Source organism: Oncorhynchus gorbuscha, linkage group LG19, assembly GCF_021184085.1.
Source record: "Oncorhynchus gorbuscha isolate QuinsamMale2020 ecotype Even-year linkage group LG19, OgorEven_v1.0, whole genome shotgun sequence".
NCBI classification, from domain to species: Eukaryota; Metazoa; Chordata; class Actinopteri; order Salmoniformes; family Salmonidae; genus Oncorhynchus; species Oncorhynchus gorbuscha.
The window spans coordinates 76788877-76816068 of NC_060191.1; the positions used below are offsets into that span (position 1 = coordinate 76788877).

The 27192-nt window shown below is 39.3% G+C and overlaps 1 protein-coding gene across 10 annotated transcripts in view; it reads right to left on the reverse strand.

The window, feature by feature from the left end:
- aplp2 (amyloid beta (A4) precursor-like protein 2) overlaps positions 1–27192 on the reverse strand; it is a 571607-nt gene that overhangs the window by 441701 nt on the left and 102714 nt on the right. For all 10 annotated transcript variants that reach the window (XM_046315944.1, XM_046315943.1, XM_046315945.1 and 7 more), the window contains one exon: positions 24001–24100. In XM_046315944.1, the coding sequence (XP_046171900.1) occupies positions 24001–24100 (100 nt within the window). The remainder of the gene's footprint in view (positions 1–24000; positions 24101–27192) is intronic.

Here is a 27192-nt window from a genome sequence, read left to right on the forward strand (position 1 = left end):
GAGTGATGATAACTTGTCTATATATACACTGGGTACCAGTACTGAGTAAATGATAATCAAGTTCTGAGAGATACACTAGCACCCAGTACTATAATGATAACTTGTCTACATATATACACTGGGTAAATTGTGCAATACTGAGTAATGATAACTGGTCTATATATATCGGGTACCAGTACCGAGTAATGATAACTTAAGTCTATATATACACTGGGTACCAGTACTCGAGTAATGATAACTTGTCTATATATACACTGGGTACCAGTACTGAAATGATAACTTGTCTATATATACACTGGGTACCAGTACTGAGTAATGATAACTTGTCTATATATACACTGGGTACCAGTACTGAGTAATGATAATCTTGTCTATATATACACAGGGTACCAGTACTGGAGTAATGATAACTTGTCTATATATACACTGGGTACCAGTACTGAGTAATGATAACTTGTCTATATATACACTGGGTACCAGTACTGAGCTAATGATAACTTGTCTATATATACACTGGGTACCAGTACTGAGTAATGATAACTTGTCTATATATACACTGGGTACCAGTACTGAGTAATGATAACTTGTCTATATATACACTGGGTACCAGTACTGAGTAATGATAACTTGTCTATATATACACTGGGTACCAGTACTGAGTAATCATAACTTGTCTATATATACAAAACAGTACCAGTACTGAGTAATCATAACTTGTCTATATATACACTGGGTACCAGTACTGAGTAATGATAACTTGTCTATATATACACTGGGTACCAGTACTGAGTACGATAACTTGTCTATATATACACTGGGTACCAGTACTGAGTAATCATACTTGTCTATATATACACTGGGTACCAGTACTGAGTAATGATAACTTGTCTATATATACACTGGGTACCAGTACTGAGTAATGATAACTTGTCTATATATACACTGGGTACCAGTACTGAGTAATGATAACTTGTCTATATATACACTGGGTACCAGTACTGAGTAATGATAACTTGTCTATATATACACTGGGTACCAGTACTGAGTAATGATAACTTGTCTATATATACACTGGGTACCAGTACTGAGTAATGATAACTTGTCTATATATACACTGGGTACCAGTACTGAGTAATGATAACTTGTCTATATATACACTGGGTACCAGTACTGAGTAATGATAACTTGTCTATATATACACTGGGTACCAGTACTGAGTAATGATAACTTGTCTATATATACACTGGAGTACCAGTACTGAGTAATGATAACTTGTCTATATACACGGGTACCAGTACTGAGTAATGATAACTTGTCTAGTACTGAGTAAATGATAACTTGTCTATATATACACTGGAGTACCAGTACTGAGTAATGATAACTTGTCTATATATACACTGGGTACCAGTACTGAGTAATGATAACTTGTCTATATATACACTGGGTACCAACTGAGTAATGATAACTTGTCTATATATAGCACTGGGTACCAGTACTGAACATATATCTGCGTTGCCAGTACTGAGTAATGATAACTTGTCTATATATACACACTGGGTACCAGTACTGAGTAATGATAACTTGTCTATATATACACTGGGTACCAGTACTGAGTAATGATAACTTGTCTATATATACACTGGGTACCAGTACTGAGTAATGATAACTTGTCTATATATACACTGGGTACCAGTACTGAGTAATGATAACTTGTCTATATATACACACAGGGTACCAGTACTGAGTAATGATAACTTGTCTATATATACACTGGGTACCAGTACTGAGTAATGATAACTTGTCTATATATACACTGGGTACCAGTACTGAGTAATGATAACTTGTCTATATATACACTGGGTACCAGTACTGAGTAATGATAACTTGTCTATATATACACTGGGTACCAGTACTGAGTAATGATAACTTGTCTATATATACACAGGGTACCAGTACTGAGTAATGATAACTTGTCTATATATACACTGGGCAATGCAGTACTGATAACTTGTCTATATATACACTGGGTACCAGTACTGAGTAATGATAACTTGTCTATATATACACTGGGTACCAGTACTGAGTAATGATAACTTGTCTATATATACACTGGGTACCAGTACTGAGAGTAATGATAACTTGTCTATATATACACTGTCTATATATACACTAGGTACCAGTACTGAGTAATGATAACTTGTCTATATATACACTGGGTACCAGTACTGAGTAATGATAACTTGTCTATATATACACTGGGTACCAGTACTGAGTAATGATAACTTGTCTATATATACACTGGGTACCAGTACTGAGTAATGATAACTTGTCTATATATACACTACTGAGTAATGTAACTTGTCTATATATACACTGTACCAGTACTGAGTAATGATAACTTGTCTATATATACACTGGGTACCAGTACTGAGTAATGATAACTTGTCTATATATACACTGGGTACCAGTACTGAGTAATGATAACTTGTCTATATATACACAGGGTACCAGTACTGAGTAATGATAACTTGTCTATATATACACTGGGTACCAGTACTGAGTAATGATAACTTGTCTATATATACCAGTACTGAGTAATGATAACTTGTCTATATATACACTGGGTACCAGTACTGAGTAATGATAACTTGTCTATATATACACTGGGTACCAGTACTGAGTAATGATAACTTGTCTATATATACACTGGGTACCAGTACTGAGTAATGATAACTTGTCTATATATACACTCGTAATGATAACTTGTCTATATATACACTGGGTACTACTGAGTAATGATAACTTGTCTATATATACACTGGGTACCAGTACTGAGTAATGATAACTTGTCTATATATACACTGGGTACCAGTACTGAGTAATGATAACTTGTCTATATATACACTGGGTACCAGTACTGAGTAATGATAACTTGTCTATATATACACTGGGTACCAGTACTGAGTAATGATAACTTGTCTATATATACACTGGGTACCAGTACTGAGTAATGATAACTTGTCTATATATACACTGGGTACCAGTACTGAGTAATGATAACTTGTCTATATATACACTGAGTAATGATAACCAGTACTGAGTAATGATAACTTGTCTATATATACACTGGGTACCAGTACTGAGTAATGATAACTTGTCTATATATACACTGGGTACCAGTACTGAGTAATGATAACTTGTCTATATATACACTGGGTACCAGTACTGATTACTTGTCTATATATACACTGGGTACCAGTACTGAGTAATGATAACTTGTCTATATATACACTGGGTACCAGTACTGAGTAATGATAACTTGTCTATATATACACTGGGTACCAGTACTGAGTAATGATAACTTGTCTATATATACACTGGGTACCAGTACTGAGTAATGATAACTTGTCTATATATACACTGGGTACCAGTACTGAGTAATGATAACTTGTCTATATATACACTGGGTACCAGTACTGAGTAATGATAACTTGTCTATATATACACTGGGTACCAGTACTGAGTAATGATAACTTGTCTATATATACACTGGGTACCAGTACTGAGTAATGATAACTTGTCTATATATACACTGGGTACCAGTACTGAGTAATGATAACTTGTCTATATATACACTGGGTACCAGTACTGAGTAATGATAACTTGTCTATATATACACTGGGTACCAGTACTGAGTAATGATAACTTGTCTATATATACACTGGGTACCAGTACTGAGTAATGATAACTTGTCTATATATACACTGGGTACCAGTACTGAGTAATGATAACTTGTCTATATATACACTGGGTACCAGTACTGAGTAATGATAACTTGTCTATATATACACTGGGTACCAGTACTGAGTAATGATAACTTGTCTATATATACACTGGGTACCAGTACTGAGTAATGATAACTTGTCTATATATACACTGGGTACCAGTACTGAGTAATGATAACTTGTCTATATATACACTGGGTACCAGTACTGAGTAATGATAACTTGTCTATATATACACTGGGTACCAGTACTGAGTAATGATAACTTGTCTATATATACACTGGGTACCAGTACTGAGTAATGATAACTTGTCTATATATACACTGGGTACCAGTACTGAGTAATGATAACTTGTCTATATATACACTGGGTACCAGTACTGAGTAATGATAACTTGTCTATATATACACTGGGTACCAGTACTGAGTAATGATAACTTGTCTATATATACACTGGGTACCAGTACTGAGTAATGATAACTTGTCTATATATACACTGGGTACCAGTACTGAGTAATGATAACTTGTCTATATATACACTGGGTACCAGTACTGAGTAATGATAACTTGTCTATATATACACTGGGTACCAGTACTGAGTAATGATAACTTGTCTATATATACACTGGGTACCAGTACTGAGTAATGATAACTTGTCTATATATACACTGGGTACCAGTACTGAGTAATGATAACTTGTCTATATATACACTGGGTACCAGTACTGAGTAATGATAACTTGTCTATATATACACTGGGTACCAGTACTGAGTAATGATAACTTGTCTATATATACACTGGGTACCAGTACTGAGTAATGATAACTTGTCTATATATACACTGGGTACCAGTACTGAGTAATGATAACTTGTCTATATATACACTGGGTACCAGTACTGAGTAATGATAACTTGTCTATATATACACTGGGTACCAGTACTGAGTAATGATAACTTGTCTATATATACACTGGGTACCAGTACTGAGTAATGATAACTTGTCTATATATACACTGGGTACCAGTACTGAGTAATGATAACTTGTCTATATATACACTGGGTACCAGTACTGAGTAATGATAACTTGTCTATATATACACTGGGTACCAGTACTGAGTAATGATAACTTGTCTATATATACACTGGGTACCAGTACTGAGTAATGATAACTTGTCTATATATACACTGGGTACCAGTACTGAGTAATGATAACTTGTCTATATATACACTGGGTACCAGTACTGAGTAATGATAACTTGTCTATATATACACTGGGTACCAGTACTGAGTAATGATAACTTGTCTATATATACACTGGGTACCAGTACTGAGTAATGATAACTTGTCTATATATACACTGGGTACCAGTACTGAGTAATGATAACTTGTCTATATATACACTGGGTACCAGTACTGAGTAATGATAACTTGTCTATATATACACTGGGTACCAGTACTGAGTAATGATAACTTGTCTATATATACACTGGGTACCAGTACTGAGTAATGATAACTTGTCTATATATACACTGGGTACCAGTACTGAGTAATGATAACTTGTCTATATATACACTGGGTACCAGTACTGAGTAATGATAACTTGTCTATATATACACTGGGTACCAGTACTGAGTAATGATAACTTGTCTATATATACACTGGGTACCAGTACTGAGTAATGATAACTTGTCTATATATACACTGGGTACCAGTACTGAGTAATGATAACTTGTCTATATATACACTGGGTACCAGTACTGAGTAATGATAACTTGTCTATATATACACTGGGTACCAGTACTGAGTAATGATAACTTGTCTATATATACACTGGGTACCAGTACTGAGTAATGATAACTTGTCTATATATACACTGGGTACCAGTACTGAGTAATGATAACTTGTCTATATATACACTGGGTACCAGTACTGAGTAATGATAACTTGTCTATATATACACTGGGTACCAGTACTGAGTAATGATAACTTGTCTATATATACACTGGGTACCAGTACTGTAGTAATGATAACTTGTCTATATATACACTGGGTACCAGTACTGAGTAATGATAACTTGTCTATATATACACTGGGTACCAGTACTGAGTAATGATAACTTGTCTATATATACACTGGGTACCAGTACTGAGTAATGATAACTTGTCTATATATACACTGGGTACCAGTACTGAGTAATGATAACTTGTCTATATATACACTGGGTACCAGTACTGAGTAATGATAACTTGTCTATATATACACTGGGTACCAGTACTGAGTAATGATAACTTGTCTATATATACACTGGGTACCAGTACTGAGTAATAATGATAACTTGTCTATATATACACTGGGTACCAGTACTGAGTAATGATAACTTGTCTATATATACACTGGGTACCAGTACTGAGTAATGATAACTTGTCTATATATACACTGGGTACCAGTACTGAGTAATGATAACTTGTCTATATATACACTGGGTACCAGTACTGAGTAATGATAACTTGTCTATATATACACTGGGTACCAGTACTGAGTAATGATAACTTGTCTATATATACACTGGGTACACTGGGATAACTTGTCTATATATACACTGGGTACCAGTACTGAGTAATGATAACTTGTCTATATATACACTGGGTACCAGTACTGAGTAATGATAACTTGTCTATATATACACTGGGTACCAGTACTGAGTAATGATAACTTGTCTATATATACACTGGGTACCAGTACTGAGTAATGATAACTTGTCTATATATACACTGGGTACCAGTACTGAGTAATGATAACTTGTCTATATATACACTGGGTACCAGTACTGAGTAATGATAACTTGTCTATATATACACTGGGTAGTACTGAGTAATGATAACTTGTCTATATATACACTGGGTACCAGTACTGAGTAATGATAACTTGTCTATATATACACTGGGTACCAGTACTGAGTAATGATAACTTGTCTATATATACACTGGGTACCAGTACTGAGTAATGATAACTTGTCTATATATACACTGGGTACCAGTACTGAGTAATGATAACTTGTCTATATATACACTGGGTACCAGTACTGAGTAATGATAACTTGTCTATATATACACTGGGTACCAGTACTGAGTAATGATAACTTGTCTATATATACACTGGGTACCAGTACTGAGTAATGATAACTTGTCTATATATACACTGGGTACCAGTACTGAGTAATGATAACTTGTCTATATATACACTGGGTACCAGTACTGAGTAATGATAACTTGTCTATATATACACTGGGTACCAGTACTGAGTAATGATAACTTGTCTATATATACACTGGGTACCAGTACTGAGTAATGATAACTTGTCTATATATACACTGGGTACCAGTACTGAGTAATGATAACTTGTCTATATATACTTGTCTATATATACACTGGGTACCAGTACTGAGTAATGATAACTTGTCTATATATACACTGGGTACCAGTACTGAGTAATGATAACTTGTCTATATATACACTGGGTACCAGTACTGAGTAATGATAACTTGTCTATATATACACTGGGTACCAGTACTGAGTAATGATAACTTGTCTATAACACTTGTCTATATATATATATACACTGGGTACCAGTACTGAGTAATGATAACTTGTCTATATATACACTGGGTACCAGTACTGAGTAATGATAACTTGTCTATATATACACTGGGTACCAGTACTGAGTAATGATAACTTGTCTATATATACACTGGGTACCAGTACTGAGTAATGATAACTTGTCTATATATACACTGGGTACCAGTACTGAGTAATGATAACTTGTCTATATATACACTGGGTACCAGTACTGAGTAATGATAACTTGTCTATATATACACTGGGTACCAGTACTGAGTAATGATAACTTGTCTATATATACACTGGGTACCTTGTCTATATATACACTGGGTACCAGTACTGAGTAATGATAACTTGTCTATATATACACTGGGTACCAGTACTGAGTAATGATAACTTGTCTATATATACACTGGGTACCAGTACTGAGTAATGATAACTTGTCTATATATACACTGGGTACCAGTACTGAGTAATGATAACTTGTCTATATATACACTGGGTACCAGTACTGAGTAATGATAACTTGTCTATATATACACTGGGTACCAGTACTGAGTAATGATAACTTGTCTATATATACACTGGGTACCAGTACTGAGTAATGATAACTTGTCTATATATACACTGGGTACCAGTACTGAGTAATGATAACTTGTCTATATATACACTGGGTACCAGTACTGAGTAATGATAACTTGTCTATATATACACTTGTACTGAGTAATGATAACTTGTCTATATATACACTGGGTACCAGTACTGAGTAATGATAACTTGTCTATATATACACACTGGGTACCAGTACTGAGTAATGATAACTTGTCTATATATACACTGGGTACCAGTACTGAGTAATGATAACTTGTCTATATATACACTGGGTACCAGTACTGAGTAATGATAACTTGTCTATATATACACTGGGTACCAGTACTGAGTAATGATAACTTGTCTATATATACACTGGGTACCAGTACTGAGTAATGATAACTTGTCTATATATACACTGGGTACCAGTACTGAGTAATGATAACTTGTCTATATATACACTGGGTACCAGTACTGAGTAATGATAACTTGTCTATATATACACTGGGTACCAGTACTGAGTAATGATAACTTGTCTATATATACACTGGGTACCAGTACTGAGTAATGATAACTTGTCTATATATACACTGGGTACCAGTACTGAGTAATGATAACTTGTCTATATATACACTGGGTACCAGTACTGAGTAATGATAACTTGTCTATATATACACTGGGTACCAGTACTGAGTAATGATAACTTGTCTATATATACACTGGGTACCAGTACTGAGTAATGATAACTGATATACACTAATGATAATGATAACTTGTCTATATATACACTGGGTACCAGTACTGAGTAATGATAACTTGTCTATATATACACTGGGTACCAGTACTGAGTAATGATACACTTGTCTATAATATACACTTGTCTATATATACACTGGTACCAGTACTGAGTAATGATAACTTGTCTATATATACACTGGGTACCAGTACTGAGTAATGATAACTTGTCTATATATACACTGGGTACTGAGTAATGATAACTTGTCAGGGTACTGAGTAATGATAACTTGTCTATATATACACTGGGTACCAGTACTGAGTAATGATAACTTGTCTATATATACACTGGGTACCAGTACTGAGTAATGATAACTTGTCTATATATCACTGGGTACCAGTACTGAGTAATGATAACTTGTCCAGTACTGAGTAATGATAACTTGTCTATATATACACTGGGTACCAGTACTGAGTAATGATAACTTGTCTATATATACACTGGGTACCAGTACTGAGTAATGATAACTTGTCTATATATACACTGGGTACCAGTACTGAGTAATGATAACTTGTCTATATATACACTGGGTACCAGTACTGAGTAATGATAACTTGTCTATATATACACTGGGTACCAGTACTGAGTAATGATAACTTGTCTATATATACACTGGGTACCAGTACTGAGTAATGATAACTTGTCTATATACACTGGGTACCAGTACTGAGTAATGATAACTTGTCTATATATACACTGGGTACCAGTACTGAGTAATGATAACTTGTCTATATATACACTGGGTACCAGTACTGAGTACTTGTCTATATATACACTGGGTACCAGTACTGAGTAATGATAACTTGTCTATATATACACTGGGTACCAGTACTGAGTAATGATAACTTGTCTATATATACACTGGGTACCAGTACTGAGTAATGATAACTTGTCTATATATACACTGGGTACCAGTACTGAGTAATGATAACTTGTCTATATATACACTGGGTACCAGTACTGAGTAATGATAACTTGTCTATATATACACTGGGTACCAGTACTGAGTAATGATAACTTGTCTATATATACACTGGGTACCAGTACTGAGTAATGATAACTTGTCTATATATACACTGGGTACCAGTACTGAGTAATGATAACTTGTCTATATATACACTGGGTACCAGTACTGAGTAATGATAACTTGTCTATATATACACTGGGTACCAGTACTGAGTAATGATAACTTGTCTATATATACACTGGGTACCAGTACTGAGTAATGATAACTTGTCTATATATACACTGGGTACCAGTACTGAGTAATGATAACTTGTCTATATATACACTGGGTACCAGTACTGAGTAATGATAACTTGTCTATATATACACTGGGTACCAGTACTGAGTAATGATAACTTGTCTATATATACACTGGGTACCAGTACTGAGTAATGATAACTTGTCTATATATACACTGGGTACCAGTACTGAGTAATGATAACTTGTCTATATATACACTGGGTACCAGTACTGAGTAATGATAACTTGTCTATATATACACTGGGTACCAGTACTGAGTAATGATAACTTGTCTATATATACACTGGGTACCAGTACTGAGTAATGATAACTTGTCTATATATACACTGGGTACCAGTACTGAGTAATGATAACTTGTCTATATATACACTGGGTACCAGTACTGAGTAATGATAACTTGTCTATATATACACTGGGTACCAGTACTGAGTAATGATAACTTGTCTATATATACACTGGGTACCAGTACTGAGTAATGATAACTTGTCTATATATACACTGGGTACCAGTACTGAGTAATGATAACTTGTCTATATATACACTGGGTACCAGTACTGAGTAATGATAACTTGTCTATATATACACTGGGTACCAGTACTGAGTAATGATAACTTGTCTATATATACACTGGGTACCAGTACTGAGTAATGATAACTTGTCTATATATACACTGGGTACCAGTACTGAGTAATGATAACTTGTCTATATATACACTGGGTACCAGTACTGAGTAATGATAACTTGTCTATATACACTTACCAGTACTGAGTAATGATAACTTGTCTATATATACACTGGGTACCAGTACTGAGTAATGATAACTTGTCTATATATACACTGGGTACCAGTACTGAGTAATGATAACTTGTCTATATATACACTGGGGTACCAGTACTGAGTAATGATAACTTGTCAGTACTGAGTAATGATAACTTGTCTATATATACACTGGGTACCAGTACTGAGTAATGATAACTTGTCTATATATACACTGGGTACACTGGGTACCAGTACTGAGTAATGATAACTTGTCTATATATACACTGGGTACCAGTACTGAGTAATGATAACTTGTCTATATATACACTGGGTACCAGTACTGAGTAATGATAACTTGTCTATATATACACTGGGTACCAGTACTGAGTAATGATAACTTGTCTATATATACACTGGGTACCAGTACTGAGTAATGATAACTTGTCTATATATACACAGGGTACCAGTACTGAGTAATGATAACTTGTCTATATATACACTGGGTACCAGTACTGAGTAATGATAACTTGTCTATATATACACTGGGTACCAGTACTGAGTAATGATAACTTGTCTATATATACACTGGGTACCAGTACTGAGTAATGATAACTTGTCTATATATACACTGGGTACCAGTACTGAGTAATGATAACTTGTCTATATATACACTGGGTACCAGTACTGAGTAATGATAACTTGTCTATATATACACTGGGTACCAGGAGTAATGATAACTTGTCTATATATACACACTGTACTGAGTAATGATAACTTGTCTATATATACACTGGGTACCAGTACTGAGTAATGATAACTTGTCTATATATACACTGGGTACCAGTACTGAGTAATGATAACTTGTCTATATATACACTGGGTACCAGTACTGAGTAATGATAACTTGTCTATATATACACTGGGTACCAGTACTGAGTAATGATAACTTGTCTATATATACACTGGGTACCAGTACTGAGTAATGATAACTTGTCTATATATACACTGGGTACCAGTACTGAGTAATGATAACTTGTCTATATATACACTGGGTACCAGTACTGAGTAATGATAACTTGTCTATATATACACTGGGTACCAGTACTGAGTAATGATAACTTGTCTATATATACACTGGGTACCAGTACTGAGTAATGATAACTTGTCTATATATACTGGGTACCAGTACTGAGTAATGATAACTTGTCTATATATACACTGGGTACCAGTACTGAGTAATGATAACTTGTCTATATATACACTGGGTACCAGTACTGAGTAATGATAACTTGTCTATATATACACTGGGTACCAGTACTGAGTAATGATAACTTGTCTATATATACACTGGGTACCAGTACTGAGTAATGATAACTTGTCTATATATACACTGGGTACCAGTACTGAGTAATGATAACTTGTCTATATATACACTACCAGTACTGAGTAATGATAACTTGTCTATATATACACTGGTAGTACTGAGTAATGATAACTTGTCTATATATACACTGGGTACCAGTACTGAGTAATGATAACTTGTCTATATATACACTGGGTACCAGTACTGAGTAATGATAACTTGTCTATATATACACTGGGTACCAGTACTGAGTAATGATAACTTGTCTATATATACACTGGGTACCAGTACTGAGTAATGATAACTTGTCTATATATACACTGGGTACCAGTACTGAGTAATGATAACTTATATACACTGTACCAGTACTGAGTAATGATAACTTGTCTATATATACACTGGGTACCAGTACTGAGTAATGATAACTTGTCTATATATACACTGGGTACCAGTACTGAGTAATGATAACTTGTCTATATATACACTGGGTACCAGTACTGAGTAATGATAACTTGTCTATATATACACTGGGTACCAGTACTGAGTAATGATAACTTGTCTATATACACTGGGTACCAGTACTGAGTAATGATAACTTGTCTATATATACACTGGGTACCAGTACTGAGTAATGATAACTTGTCTATATATACACTGGGTACCAGTACTGAGTAATGATAACTTGTCTATATATACACTGGGTACCAGTACTGAGTAATGATAACTTGTCTATATATACACTGGGTACCAGTACTGAGTAATGATAACTTGTCTATATATACACTGGGTACCAGTACTGAGTAATGATAACTTGTCTATATATACACTGGGTACCAGTACTGAGTAATGATAACTTGTCTATATATACACTGGGTACCAGTACTGAGTAATGATAACTTGTCTATATATACACTGGGTACCAGTACTGAGTAATGATAACTTGTCTATATATACACTGGGTACCAGTACTGAGTAATGATAACTTGTCTATATATACACTGGGTACCAGTACTGATAACTTGTCTATATATACACTGGGTACCAGTACTGTAATGATAACTTGTCTATATATACACTGGGTACCAGTACTGAGTAATGATAACTTGTCTATATATACACTGGGTACCAGTACTGAGTAATCATAACTTGTAATGATACTGAGTAATTAACTTGTCTATATATACACTGGGTACCAGTACTGAGTAATGATAACTTGTCTATATATACACTGGGTACCAGTACTGAGTAATGATAACTTGTCTATATATACACTGGGTACCAGTACTGAGTAATGATAACTTGTCTATATATACACCAGTACTGAGGTAACCTAGTACACTGAGTAATACTGATAATGATAACTTGTCTATATATACACTGGGTACCAGTACTGAGTAATGATAACTTGTCTATATATACACTGGGTACCAGTACTGAGTAATGATAACTTGTCTATATATACACTGGGTACCAGTACTGAGTAATGATAACTTGTCTATATATACACTGGGTACCAGTACTGAGTAATGATAACTTGTCTATATATACACTGGGTACCAGTACTGAGTAATGATAACTTGTCTATATATACACTGGGTACCAGTACTGAGTAATGATAACTTGTCTATATATACACTGGGTACCAGTACTGAGTAATGATAACTTGTCTATATATACACTGGGTACCAGTACCAGTACTGAGTAATGATAACTTGTCTATATATACACTGGGTACCAGTACTGAGTAATGATAACTTGTCTATATATACACTGGGTACCAGTACTGAGTAATGATAACTTGTCTATATATACACTGGGTACCAGTACTGAGTAATGATAACTTGTCTATATATACACTGGGTACCAGTACTGAGTAATGATAACTTGTCTATATATACACTGGGTACCAGTACTGAGTAATGATAACTTGTCTATATATACACTGGGTACCAGTACTGAGTAATGATAACTTGTCTATATATACACTGGGTACCAGTACTGAGTAATGATAACTTGTCTATATATACACTGGGTACCAGTACTGAGTAATGATAACTTGTCTATATATACACTGGGTACCAGTACTGAGTCTATATATACACTGATAACTTGTCTATATATACACTGGGTACCAGTACTGTCTATATATACACTGGGTAATGATAACTTGTCTATATATACACTGGGTACCAGTACTGAGTAATGATAACTTGTCTATATATACACTGGGTACCAGTACTACTGAGTAATGATAACTTGTCTATATATACACCAGTACTGGGATAACCAGTACCAGTACTGAGTAATGATAACTTGTCTATATATACACTGGGTACCAGTACTGAGTAATGATAACTTGTCTATATATACACTGGGTACCAGTACTGAGTAATGATAACTTGTCTATATATACACTGGGTACCAGTACTGAGTAATGATAACTTGTCTATATATACACTGGGTACCAGTACTGAGTAATGATAACTTGTCTATATATACACTGGGTACCAGTACTGAGTAATGATAACTTGTCTATATATACACTGGGTACCAGTACTGAGTAATGATAACTTGTCTATATATACACTGGGTACCAGTACTGAGTAATGATAACTTGTCTATATATACACTGGGTACCAGTACTGAGTAATGATAACTTGTCTATATATACACTGGGTACCAGTACTGAGTAATGATACTGAGTAATGATAACTTGTCTATATATACACTGGGTACCAGTACTGAGTAATGATAACTTGTCTATATATACACTGGGTACCAGTACTGATTACTTGTCTATATATACACTGGGTACCAGTACTGAGTAATGATAACTTGTCTATATATACACTAGGTACCAGTACTGAGTAATGATAACTTGTCTATATATACACAGGGTACCAGTACTGAGTAATGATAACTTGTCTATAATACTTACTGAGTAATGATAACTTGTCTATATATACACTGGGTACCAGTACTGAGTAATGATAACTTGTCTATATATACACTGGGTACCAGTACTGAGTAATGATAACTTGTCTATATATACACAGCTTACTATAGGTAGGGATAACGTAACTAGGCAACAGGATAGATGATAAACAGTAGCAGCAGCTTACTAAAGGTAGGGATAACGTAACTAGGCAACAGGATAGATGATAAACAGTAGCAGCAGCTTACTATAGGTAGGGATAACGTAACTAGGCAACAGGATAGATGATAAACAGTAGCAGCAGCTTACTATAGGTAGGGATAACGTAACTAGGCAACAGGATAGATAATAAACAGTAGCAGCAGCTTACTATAGGTAGGGATAACGTTACTAGGCAACAGGATAGATGATAAACAGTAGCAGCAGCTTACTATAGGTAGGGATAACGTTACTAGGCCACAGGATAGATGATAAAGTGTAAAAAGGGTCATTGCAGATAGTTAAATAGTTAACCAATGGCTACCCAGACTAACTATTTAACTATTTAACAGTTTTATGACTTGGTGGTGGAAACTGTTCAAGGTCTTGTTGGTTCCAGATTTGGTGCATTGGTACCTTCTTGCCATGAGGTGCAGAGAGAATAGTTCACGACTAGGGTGGCTGGAGTCGTTGACCATCTTTTAGGGCCTTCCTCTGACACCGCCTGGTATAGAGGTCCTGGATGGCAGGCTACCCTCTGTAGCGCCTTGTGGCCGGAATGCCGAGCAGCTACCATAGCAAGAGGAGACGCAGCCAGTCAAGATGCTCTCGATGGTGCAGCTGTAGAACTCAGAACATTTTCATCCTCCTGACGGGTAAGAGGTGTTGCTGTGCCTTCTTCACCACAGTGTAGGTATTAATATGAATTCCTTAGTGATGTGGACCCCCTGAGAAACTTCACGCTCGCAACCCGCTCTACTGCAGCCTTGTTGACGTGGATGGGGGCGCGTTCGGCCTTCATTTTCCTGTAGATCAGCTCCTTTTGTCGTGCCGACGTTGAGGGAGAGGTCGTTGTCATGGCACCACACTGTCAGGTCTCTGACCTCCTCCCTGTAGACCGTCTCGTCGTCATCGGTGATCAGGCTTTACCACCGTTGGTGTCGTCAGCTCACTTTAATGATGCTTTTGGCCTCGCAGTCGTGGATGAACAGGGAGTACAGAAGGGGACAAGTGCACACTCCCTGAGGGGCCCTCGTCTTAGTGTGCTCTTGCTTACCCTCACCACCTGGGGGCGGCCCGTCAGGAAGTCCAGGATCCAATTGTAGAGGGAGGTCTTTAGTGGGAGGTGTTTAGTCCCAAGGTTTTTGACTTATTGATGAGCTTTGAGGGCACTATGGTGTTGAACACTGAGCTGTAGTCAATGAACAGCATTCTCACGTAGGTGTTCCTTTTGTCCAGGTGGGAAAGACCAGTGTGGAGTGCAATAGAGATTGCATCATCTGTGGATCTGTTGTGACCTTTATTTCAACAGGGAATCCCATTGAGACCAAGGTCTCTTTTACAAGGGAGCCCTGCGTTTTTACAATTGACACATTCGATAGAATTACAAGCAACAGATAAAATACAACAAAACATTTCTCAAATACAAAATCATAGATAATACCCTGCCTGAGCGGCACCAGAACCTCCCGTTTCAACAAGATGTGCAGATTGTTCCAGCAGTAGGGCGCATCAGAACTAAAAACCCAATTGGCTGTTCAACCTGGACGGAAAAGGCTGTTCAACCTCGAGGCACCTCAACAGTTAACCAACGCTGCAAATGTGTTTTGAAACGCTTGACATTAATGAGGACAAGCCAACCTTTTGATACGTATGTGAATTGTAGTGGATCCAGGGTGTCTGGGATGACGGTGTTGTTGTGAGACATGACCAGCCTTTCCAAAGAATTTCATGGCTATAGATGCGAGTTTTACGGGGCGGTAGTCATTTAAGCCGGTTACCTTGGTTACCTTGGTGGTCTTGGGCACAAGGACTATGGTGGTCTGTTTAAAACATGTAGATATTACAGACTGGGTCAGGAAGAGGTTGAAAATGTCTGTGAAGACACTGCTGGTCAACACATTCTCCGAGTCGGCATTGTGGTAATCCAACGAATTGGAAAGGGCACCAGAACAGTCTGCAGCACCCGGCCTCACCCTACTAGAATGTGAAGTCAAATGTCTACTGTCTACTAGATCTTCTGCACAGATTCTGCCAGACCTGGGCCCTGCCAGACCTGGGCCCTGCCAGACCTGGGCCCTGCCAGACCTGGGCCCTGCCAGACCTGGGCCCTGACAGACCTGGGCCCTGACAGACCTGGGCCCTGACAGACCTGGGCCCTGACAGTAAATCTCAGTAAGACCAAAATAATGGTGTTCCAAAAAAGGTCCAGTCGCCAGGACCACAAATACAAATTCCATCTAGACACCGTTGCCCTAAAGCACACAAAAAACTATATACTATAACTACATATAGTATATAGTACACTAAAACTATAACTACATACCTTGGCGTAAACATCAGCACCACAGGTAACTTCCACAAAGCTGTGAACGATCTGAGAGACAAGGCAAGAAGGGCCTTCTACGCCATCAAACATACCTTTTAGGATTTGGCTAAAAATACTTGAATCAGTCATAGAGCCCATTGCCCTTTACGGTTGTGAGGTCTGGGGTCTGCTCACCAACCAAGACTTCACAGAATGGGATAAACACCAAATTGAGACTCTGCATGCAGAATTCTGCAAAAATATCCTCTGTGTACAACGTAGAACACCAAATAATGCATGCAGAGCAGAATTAGGCCGATACCCACTAATTATCAAAATCCAAAAAAGAGCCATTAAATTCTACAACCACCTAAAAGGAAGTGATTCCCAAACCTTCCATAACAAAGCCATCACCTACAGAGAGATGAACCTGGAGAAGAGTCCCCTAAGCAAGCTGGTCCTGGGGCTCTGTTCACAAACACAAACACACCCCACAGAGCCCCAGGACAGCAGCACAATTAGACCCAACCAAATCATGAGAAAACAAAAAGATAATTACTTAACACATTGGAAAGAATTAACAAAAAAACAGAGCAAACTAGAATGCTATTTGGCCCTAAACAGAGAGTACACAGCGGCAGAATACCTGACCACTGTGACTGACCCAAACTTAAGGAAAGCTTTGCCTATGTACAGACTCAGTGAGCATAGCCTTGCTATTGAGAAAGGCCGCCGTAGACAGACATGGCTCTCAAGAGAAGACAGGCTATGTGCACACTGCCCACAGAATGAGGTGGAAACTGAGCTGCACTTCCTAACCTCCTGCCAAATGTATGACCATATTAGAGAGACATATTTCCCTCAGATTACACAGATCCAAAAAGAATTAGAAAACAAATCCAATTTTGAAAAACTCCCATATCTACTGGGTGAAATTCCACAGTGTTCCATCACAGCAGCAAGATGTGTGACCTGTTGCCACGGGCAACCAGTGAATAACAAACACTATTGTAAATACAACTAACAATTTATGTTGATTTATTTTCCCTTTTGTACTTTAACTATGACATTTTAATGTCTTTATTCTTTTGGAGCTTCTGTGAGCGTAATGTTTACTGTTCATTTTTATTGTTTATTATCTACTTCACTTGCTTTGTCAATGTTAACATATGTTTCCCATGACAATAAAGACCCTTGAATTGAATTGATAGAGAGAGAGAGGGATACAGAGACACAGAGGGAGAGAGCTAGATACAGACACACAGACACAGAGGGAGAGAGCTAGAGACACACACACAGATACAGAGGGAGAGAGCTAGAGACACACAGACACAGAGGGAGAGAGCTAGAGACACACACACAGATACAGAGGGAGAGAGCTAGAGACAGACACACAGACACAGAGGGAGAGAGCTAGATACAGACACACAGAGAGAGCTAGATACAGACACACAGACACAGAGGGAGAGAGCTAGAGACACACACACAGATACAGAGGGAGAGAGCTAGATACAGACACACAGACACAGAGGGAGAGAGCTAGAGACACACACACAGATACAGAGGGAGAGAGCTAGAGACAGACACACATATACAGAGGGAGAGAGCTAGAGACAGACACACAGACACAGAGGGAGAGAGCTAGAGACAGACACACAGACACAAAGGGAGAGAGCTAGAGACAGACACACAGATACAGAGAGAGAGAGCTAGAGACAGACACACAGATACAGAGAGAGAGAGCTAGAGACAGACACACAGACACAGAGGGAGAGAGCTAGAGACAGACACACAGATACAGAGAGAGAGAGCTAGAGACAGACACACAGACACAGAGGGAGAGAGCTAGAGACAGACACACAGACACAGAGGGAGAGAGCTAGAGACAAACACACAGATACAGAGGGAGAGAGCTAGAGACAGACACATAGACACAGAGGGAGAGAGCTAGAGACAGACACATAGACACAGAGGGAGAGAGCTAGAGACAGACACACAGATACAGAGAGAGAGAGAGCTAGAGACAAACACAGACAGAGGGAGAGAGCTAGAGACAGACACACAGACACAGAGGAGAGAGCTAGAGACAAACACACAGACAGACAGACAGAGACAGAGGGAGAGCTAGAGACAGACACACAGATACAGAGGGAGAGAGCTAGAGACAGACAGACAGAGACAAACACACAGAGACAGGGGGAGAGAGCTAGAGACAAACACACAGAGACAGGGGAGAGAGCTAGAGACAAACACACAGATACAGAGGGAGAGAGCTAGAGACAAACACACAGAGACAGGGGGAGAGAGCTAGAGACAGACACACAGATACAGAGAGAGAGAGAGCTAGAGACAAACACACAGAGAGAGCTAGAGACAGACACACAGACACAGAGGGAGAGAGCTAGAGACAAACACACAGACACAGAGAGAGAGAGCTAGAGACAGACACACAGATACAGAGGGAGAGAGCTAGAGACAGACAGACAGAGACAGAGGGAGAGAGCTAGAGACAAACACACAGAGACAGGGGGAGAGAGCTAGAGACAAACACACAGAGACAGAGGGAGAGAGCTAGAGACAAACACACAGAGACAGGGGGAGAGAGCTAGAGACAAACACACAGAGACAGAGGGAGAGAGCTAGAGACAAACACACAGAGACAGAGGGAGAGCTAGAGACAAACACACAGAGACAGAGGGAGAGAGCTAGAGACAGACACACAGAGACAGAGGGAGAGAGCTAGAGACAAACACACAGAGACAGAGGGAGAGAGCTAGAGACAAACACACAGAGACAGAGGGAGAGAGCTAGAGACAAACACACAGAGACAGAGGGAGAGAGCTAGAGACAAACACACAGAGACAGAGGGAGAGAGCTAGAGACAGACACACAGAGACAGAGGGAGAGAGCTAGAGACAAACACACAGAGACAGAGGGAGAGAGCTAGAGACAGACACACAGAGACAGAGGGAGAGAGCTAGAGACAAACACACAGAGACAGAGGGAGAGCTAGAGACAAACACACAGAGACAGAGGGAGAGAGCTAGAGACAGACACACAGACACAAAGGGAGAGAGCTAGAGACAGACACACAGATACAGAGAGAGAGAGCTAGAGACAGACACACAGATACAGAGAGAGAGAGCTAGAGACAGACACACAGACACAGAGGGAGAGAGCTAGAGACAGACACACAGATACAGAGAGAGAGAGCTAGAGACAGACACACAGACACAGAGGGAGAGAGCTAGAGACAGACACACAGACACAGAGGGAGAGAGCTAGAGACAAACACACAGATACAGAGGGAGAGAGCTAGAGACAGACACATAGACACAGAGGGAGAGAGCTAGAGACAGACACATAGACACAGAGGGAGAGAGCTAGAGACAGACACACAGATACAGAGAGAGAGAGAGCTAGAGACAGACACACAGAGAGAGCTAGAGACAGACACACAGACACAGAGGGAGAGAGCTAGAGACAAACACACAGACACAGAGAGAGAGAGCTAGAGACAGACACACAGATACAGAGGGAGAGAGCTAGAGACAGACAGACAGAGACAGAGGGAGAGAGCTAGAGACAAACACACAGAGACAGGGGGAGAGAGCTAGAGACAAACACACAGAGACAGAGGGAGAGAGCTAGAGACAGACACACAGATACAGAGAGAAAGAGAAACAGTACTGTACTGTGACCCAGTTCTGTCAAAGCATCCCACTTTCATCTACAGTAGATGCACACCCCACACACCGCACACACACACACACACACACACACACACACACACCTCTTTTACAAATCTAAATCAAAAACGACAAACATCTAGAGACGCAGCAGGAAGACATTTCAGATCCCCAAACCTCCCTGCTCCTCTCATTTCGTTTCCTCTCATCTTGTATAAGTTTTGAGTTCACAGTTCTACGCGAGTCAAACGGAACACGGACCAAATGTTGCAGAGTTCTGCGGGTTTAGTTTCCCACACCGCCGAGACACACTGAGAAGCATAACGAATACACTGTTCTGTATTTATGTTATGAAGTTCCATTACCTCCTCATTACCTGCTCAGCCACAGACAGACAGAGGGATTTACTAATATATTTGACCAGGTCCCTGGATGTCATTTGGGCCGGGGGTTTTAATGTGATTTCATGTTCAAAACATATCGCTCAACCAGCCTATTTTTGTTTATTTCTACAGTCTCCTGACCCAATGAGGAAGACTACAAAACACATGGCGAGCCTTCATCACTAAGGAGGTTTCCTCCGAGGGGTATGAGCAGACTGTGATCCCGAGTGAGCGGAGAGACCGCCATAACGAGTCAACGGCTACAGAGTAGTCGCAGTCAGGCGGCAGGGATGGCAAAGAGCAGGTGAGATGCCTTGAATGAAGAGTGAACTGTGCTGCCTGCCTTCTCATCTCCTGCCGTTGACCACATCCTCCTGTTCACGTGGTTCCGTCTTGACTGTTGGGGGGCTAGAAACAACTAAATGTTCCACATCCTCCTGTTCAAGTGGTTCCGTCTTGACTGTTGGGGGGCTAGAAACAACTAAATGTACCACATCCTCCTGTTCACGTGGTTCCGTCTTGACTGTTGGGGGGCTAGAAACAACTAAATGTTCCAAAACTTGTCAAAAATCATAGCACAGACTTAACACAGTCATATAGCTGTTTTGTATGATTCCTGTTCCTTTGATTTGATTCCTGTTCCTTTGAAACAACTGATTCCTCCTCCTTTCACGTTGATTCCTGTTCCTTTGATTTGACTCCTAGTTCCTTTGATTTGACCCTGTTCCTTTGAGTTGATTCCTCTTCCTTTGAGTTGATTCCTGTTCCTTTATTTGAAAAATCCTGTTCCTTTATTTGATTCCTGTTTTTGTATGATTCCTGTTCCTTTGATTTGATTCCTGTTCCTTTGAGTTGATTCCTGTTCCTTTGATTTGATTCCTGTTCCTTTGATTTGATTCCTGTTCCTTTGATTTGACTCCTGTTCCTTTGAGTTGATTCCTGTTCCTTTGAGTTGATTCCTGTTCCTTTATTTGATTCCTGTTCCTTTGATTTGATTCCTGTTCCTTTGATTTGACTCCTGTTCCTTTGAGTTGATTCCTGTTCCTTTGAGTTGATTCCTGTTCCTTTATTTGATTCCTGTTCCTTTGATTTGATTCCTGTTCCTTTATTTGATTCCTGTTCCTTTATTTGATTCCTGTTCCTGTTTTCAAGTGCTTTGAGAGGATTTCTGTAAATGAAAAGCGCTTCAGAAGTAGAATAAATTATTATTATTATTAAGAGAGGCATGAGAACGTTTTTATCCATCATGGAAATAAAAGTACTGTCAGCTACTGTATTAGCGTAGTGAGAGCATGCTAAAGATGATGCTAACCTCATCTCTGAATACCTAAAAAGGCTAGTTTGTAGCAGTATTCATTGTTGTTATTTGGTATTCACACTACTTATAATAATAAATAATAATATATGCCATTTAGCAGACGCTTTTATCCAAAGCGACTTACAGTCATGTGTGCATACATTATACGTATGGGTGGTCCCGGGGATCGAACCCACTACCCTGGCGTTACAAGCGCCATGCTCTACCAACTGAGTCCTTCTACCAAAAGTAGAAGGACTACTTTTCAAACAGTGGTAAACTCATCAACTGGACAGCAACATCCAATATTATATATATATATTATAGGACGACATACAAGCAGGTAAAAACTACAGTCAGGTTAATAAGGGACATTGTTCTGGGATGGATTTAAAGAGGCAAGTTTCAGAATGTGGGTGACTAGTAAGTATGTTTTAAACATCCCTCTTTGGGCTGGATGTGTCAATGTGTAGTTCATACATCAATCATCTACGAGCAGAATTACTGTCTTACGTCAATTAGTCACGAAACCTCTAGTTTGAAAGGGACCGTTTTCTGGAAGCTGTGCAGTTCATTTTTCCATACATTTCCGTCCTGGTTGGCCGGCCCCTTCCCGCCCTGGTTGGCCGGCCCCTTCCGTCCAGGTTGGCCGGCCCCCGCCCTGGTCCGTCCAGGTTGGCCGGCCCCTTCCCGCCCTGGTTGGCCGGCCCCTTCCCGCCCTGGTTGGCCGGCCCCTTCCCGCCTGGTTGGCCGGCCCATTCTTCCCGCCCTGGTTGGCCGGCCCATTCCGGTTGGCCGGCCCATTCCGGGTTGGCCGGCCCCTTCCGTCCTGGTAGGCCGGCCCCTTCCGTCCTGGTTGGCCAGTGTGTGTGTGTGGCCAGTGTGTGTGTGTGTGTGTGTGTGTGTGTGTGTGTGTGTGTGTGTGTGTGTGTGTGTGTGTGTGTGTGTGTGTGTGTGTGTGTGTGTGTGTGTGTGTGTGTGTGTGTGTGTGTGTGTGTGTGTGTACAGCACTCACCAATCTCATCCTGGATCTCCTCGGCGACGTAGGGAACCTTGTAGAGCAGAGACAGACTCTGGTTCATCCTCTCCTCGATCACACGTAGGTGGGTCATCACCTGAGATAGGACACACACGGTTGTGACTTCGTGACACGCTCACTGATTTGACAGTTCTAACAGTCACACCTCCGACACCGTCAAAACACACCAGCTGAGTGTTGCCTATTGTAGGATAACGCTTGATCTGATTTAATCTAGGCCCTACTCTTTGTCCAGAGATGCAAATGTCCCACAGCTAACGAATGACAATAATGTCCCTTTACAACATGTTCCAAAACACACACACACACACAAACACACAAACACACACACACGTCAACCTTCCACTTGATGTTTGACAAACAGCCTAGTTCTTCAATTACATAGAGATTTCTCTCCACCAGTGAGTTTGCCCTTCTGGGCTGAAGAGACAGACAGGGACAGCGAGACCATTGATTCTCAATGGGATATCAGCAGGACAATAGACGCTTGCTGAGTTTAGGGACTTTAAATGTATTAATGGATGTTTGCCAGGCATGTCTCTTCTCCCGTCTCTTTGCACAGCCCATCACATGCCCTGTTTTGTAACCACATCTGGATAGATCCATAACGAATTACAACGGGAATAAATATCACTGAATGACAGAAATATTGGAATAAAGTAGGCTAATGAAGGCAACAAATGGTTGCTTACTGAAACTCCCAAAGACATCCAATTGTTTTGAAGAAATAGCCAACCCGCGTGTGGTCAACTATTTCAGCACCGTTTCACACTGCTCTGAGACAAGCATGGGGGACTGGCCTTGATAAATCAATCATATTTTTTATGTTCACTGAATCTCCATTTGGTTAGACTACAATTAGGGTGTAGAAATGTTAGGATTATTTTTTCTCTTCACTTGCAGTCACTAAGAATCCTAGGCCTACTTCCTGACCAGTCACGTTGTACAGCGCCATATTGACCTAATAAAACCCATAGGCTACTGTCAAATGGATTTCTGTTTTTTTTGTAGTAGAGAAACATCATAATATTCATCAATTGAATTAAGCAACTTTTCATTTCTAACAGAAACAGCACATAATCAATCATCAACATAATCAATAATCAACATAATCAATAATCAACATAATCAATAATCAACATAACCAATATAGTCTGTTCTAACAAAAGAGGTTTTAAAGTCTCTGATACGGCCAATATTAAAATCAATCAAATGAATTTGTGAAAAAAAATAAAAAAAATAGCTTTAGCCGACATGTTTTGGTTTAGTAAATAGTTTAATTATTCTCTTTGTTATTATGTTTTATAACTAAAATGATTGACTGATGGATATCCTGTATATTTCCTTTTATGCCAGTATGTAACTCTAAAACAGCTACTGTAAACAGGACTCTTACATCTACAGAGCCATGTCAACTTCACTTCAATAAAAATAAAAAACTCCACCTGTCCCTGACTTTACTTCAATAAATACATGAACGTTACACTCTTGCAGAAGACCTACATTGAGAGATAAATATCATGAAAGGCTAATACCTTGATCATTTCATCCTCAAAGCACCATGATGGTCTGATGCACTATATGTACAATAACTTTAGAATAGCCGGGACCCAACCAGTAGCCTGCCGACCAGTAGCCTGCCGACCAGTAACCTGCCGACCAGTAGCCTGCCGACCAGTAGCCTGCCGACCAGTAGCCTGCCGACCAGTAGCCTGCCGACCAGTAGCCTGCCGACCAGTAGCCTGCCGACCAGTAGCCTGCCGACCAGTAGCCTGCCAACCAGTAGCCAGCCAACCAGTAGCCAGCCAACCAGTAGCCAGCCAACCAGTAGCCAGCCAACCAGTAGCCAGCCAACCAGTAGCCAGCCAACCAGTAGCCAGTCTAATAAATGCATTTAATATACACAATCACAAATAAATCCGTTCATTGTTTAGGAAGGTCATAAAAAAAACATGATACTAACAATTTATTTCAAAAGAACAGAATAGCACGTTTTCAGATTTACCTGTGCTCTATTAGAGGAGGCTATGGCTGTGCCGTGTCAATGAAATGAAATAGTTCATTTAGCAGACATCACATGCTTACATTCCCCAGCCCTATACAATAGAAACAGGATTGAATATAACGGAATACAGCAGAAAGGAGATTTGCCTCCAGATGGGCGTTGATATTTGGCCTCCAGATGGGTATTGATATTTGGCCTCCAGATGGGCATTGATATTTGGCCTCCAGATGGGCATTGATATTTGGCCTCCAGATGGGCATTGATATTTGGCCTCCAGATGGCAATTGAAATCTACCTCCAGATGGGTAGGGAAATCTACCTCCAGATGGGTATGGAAATCTACCTCCAGATGGGTGTGGAAATCTACCTCCAGATGGGTATTGAAATCTACCTCCAGATGGGTATGGAAATCTACCTCCAGATGGGTATGGAAATCTACCTCCAGATGTGTATGGAAATCTACCTCCATATGGGTATTGAAATCTACCTCCAGATGGCAATTGAAATCTACCTCCAGATGGGTAGGGAAATCTACCTCCAGATGGGTATGGAAATCTACCTCCAGATGGGTATGGAAATCTACCTCCAGATGGGTAGGGAAATCTACCTCCAGATGGGTAGGGAAATCTACCTCCAGATGGGTATTGAAATCTACCTCCAGATGGGTATTGAAATCTACCTCCAGATGGGTATTGAAATCTACCTCCAGATGGGTATTGAAATCTACCTTCAGATGGGTATTGAAATCTACCTCCAGATGGGTATTGAAATCTACCTCCAGATGGGTATTGAAATCTACCTCCAGATGGGTATTGAAATCTACCTCCAGATGGGTATTGAAATCTACCTCCAGATGGGTATTGAAATCTACCTCCAGATGGGTATTGAAATCTACCTCCATATGGGTATTGAAATCTACCTCCAGATGGGTAGGGAAATCTACCTCCAGATGGGTAGGGAAATCTACCTCCAGATGGGTATGGAAATCTGCCTCCAGATGGGTATTGAAATCAGTAGGTATGTAGCTGGGGTTATTCTAAGAAAATGTTACATTTTGAAACAGAGACCATCTGTAAAATATTTTGTGTTTTGCAAAACTAGGTTAATTAAAAACCTTGGAATATGCTCTCCCTGATCAGTTACAGCAATCATAATGTCTGGAC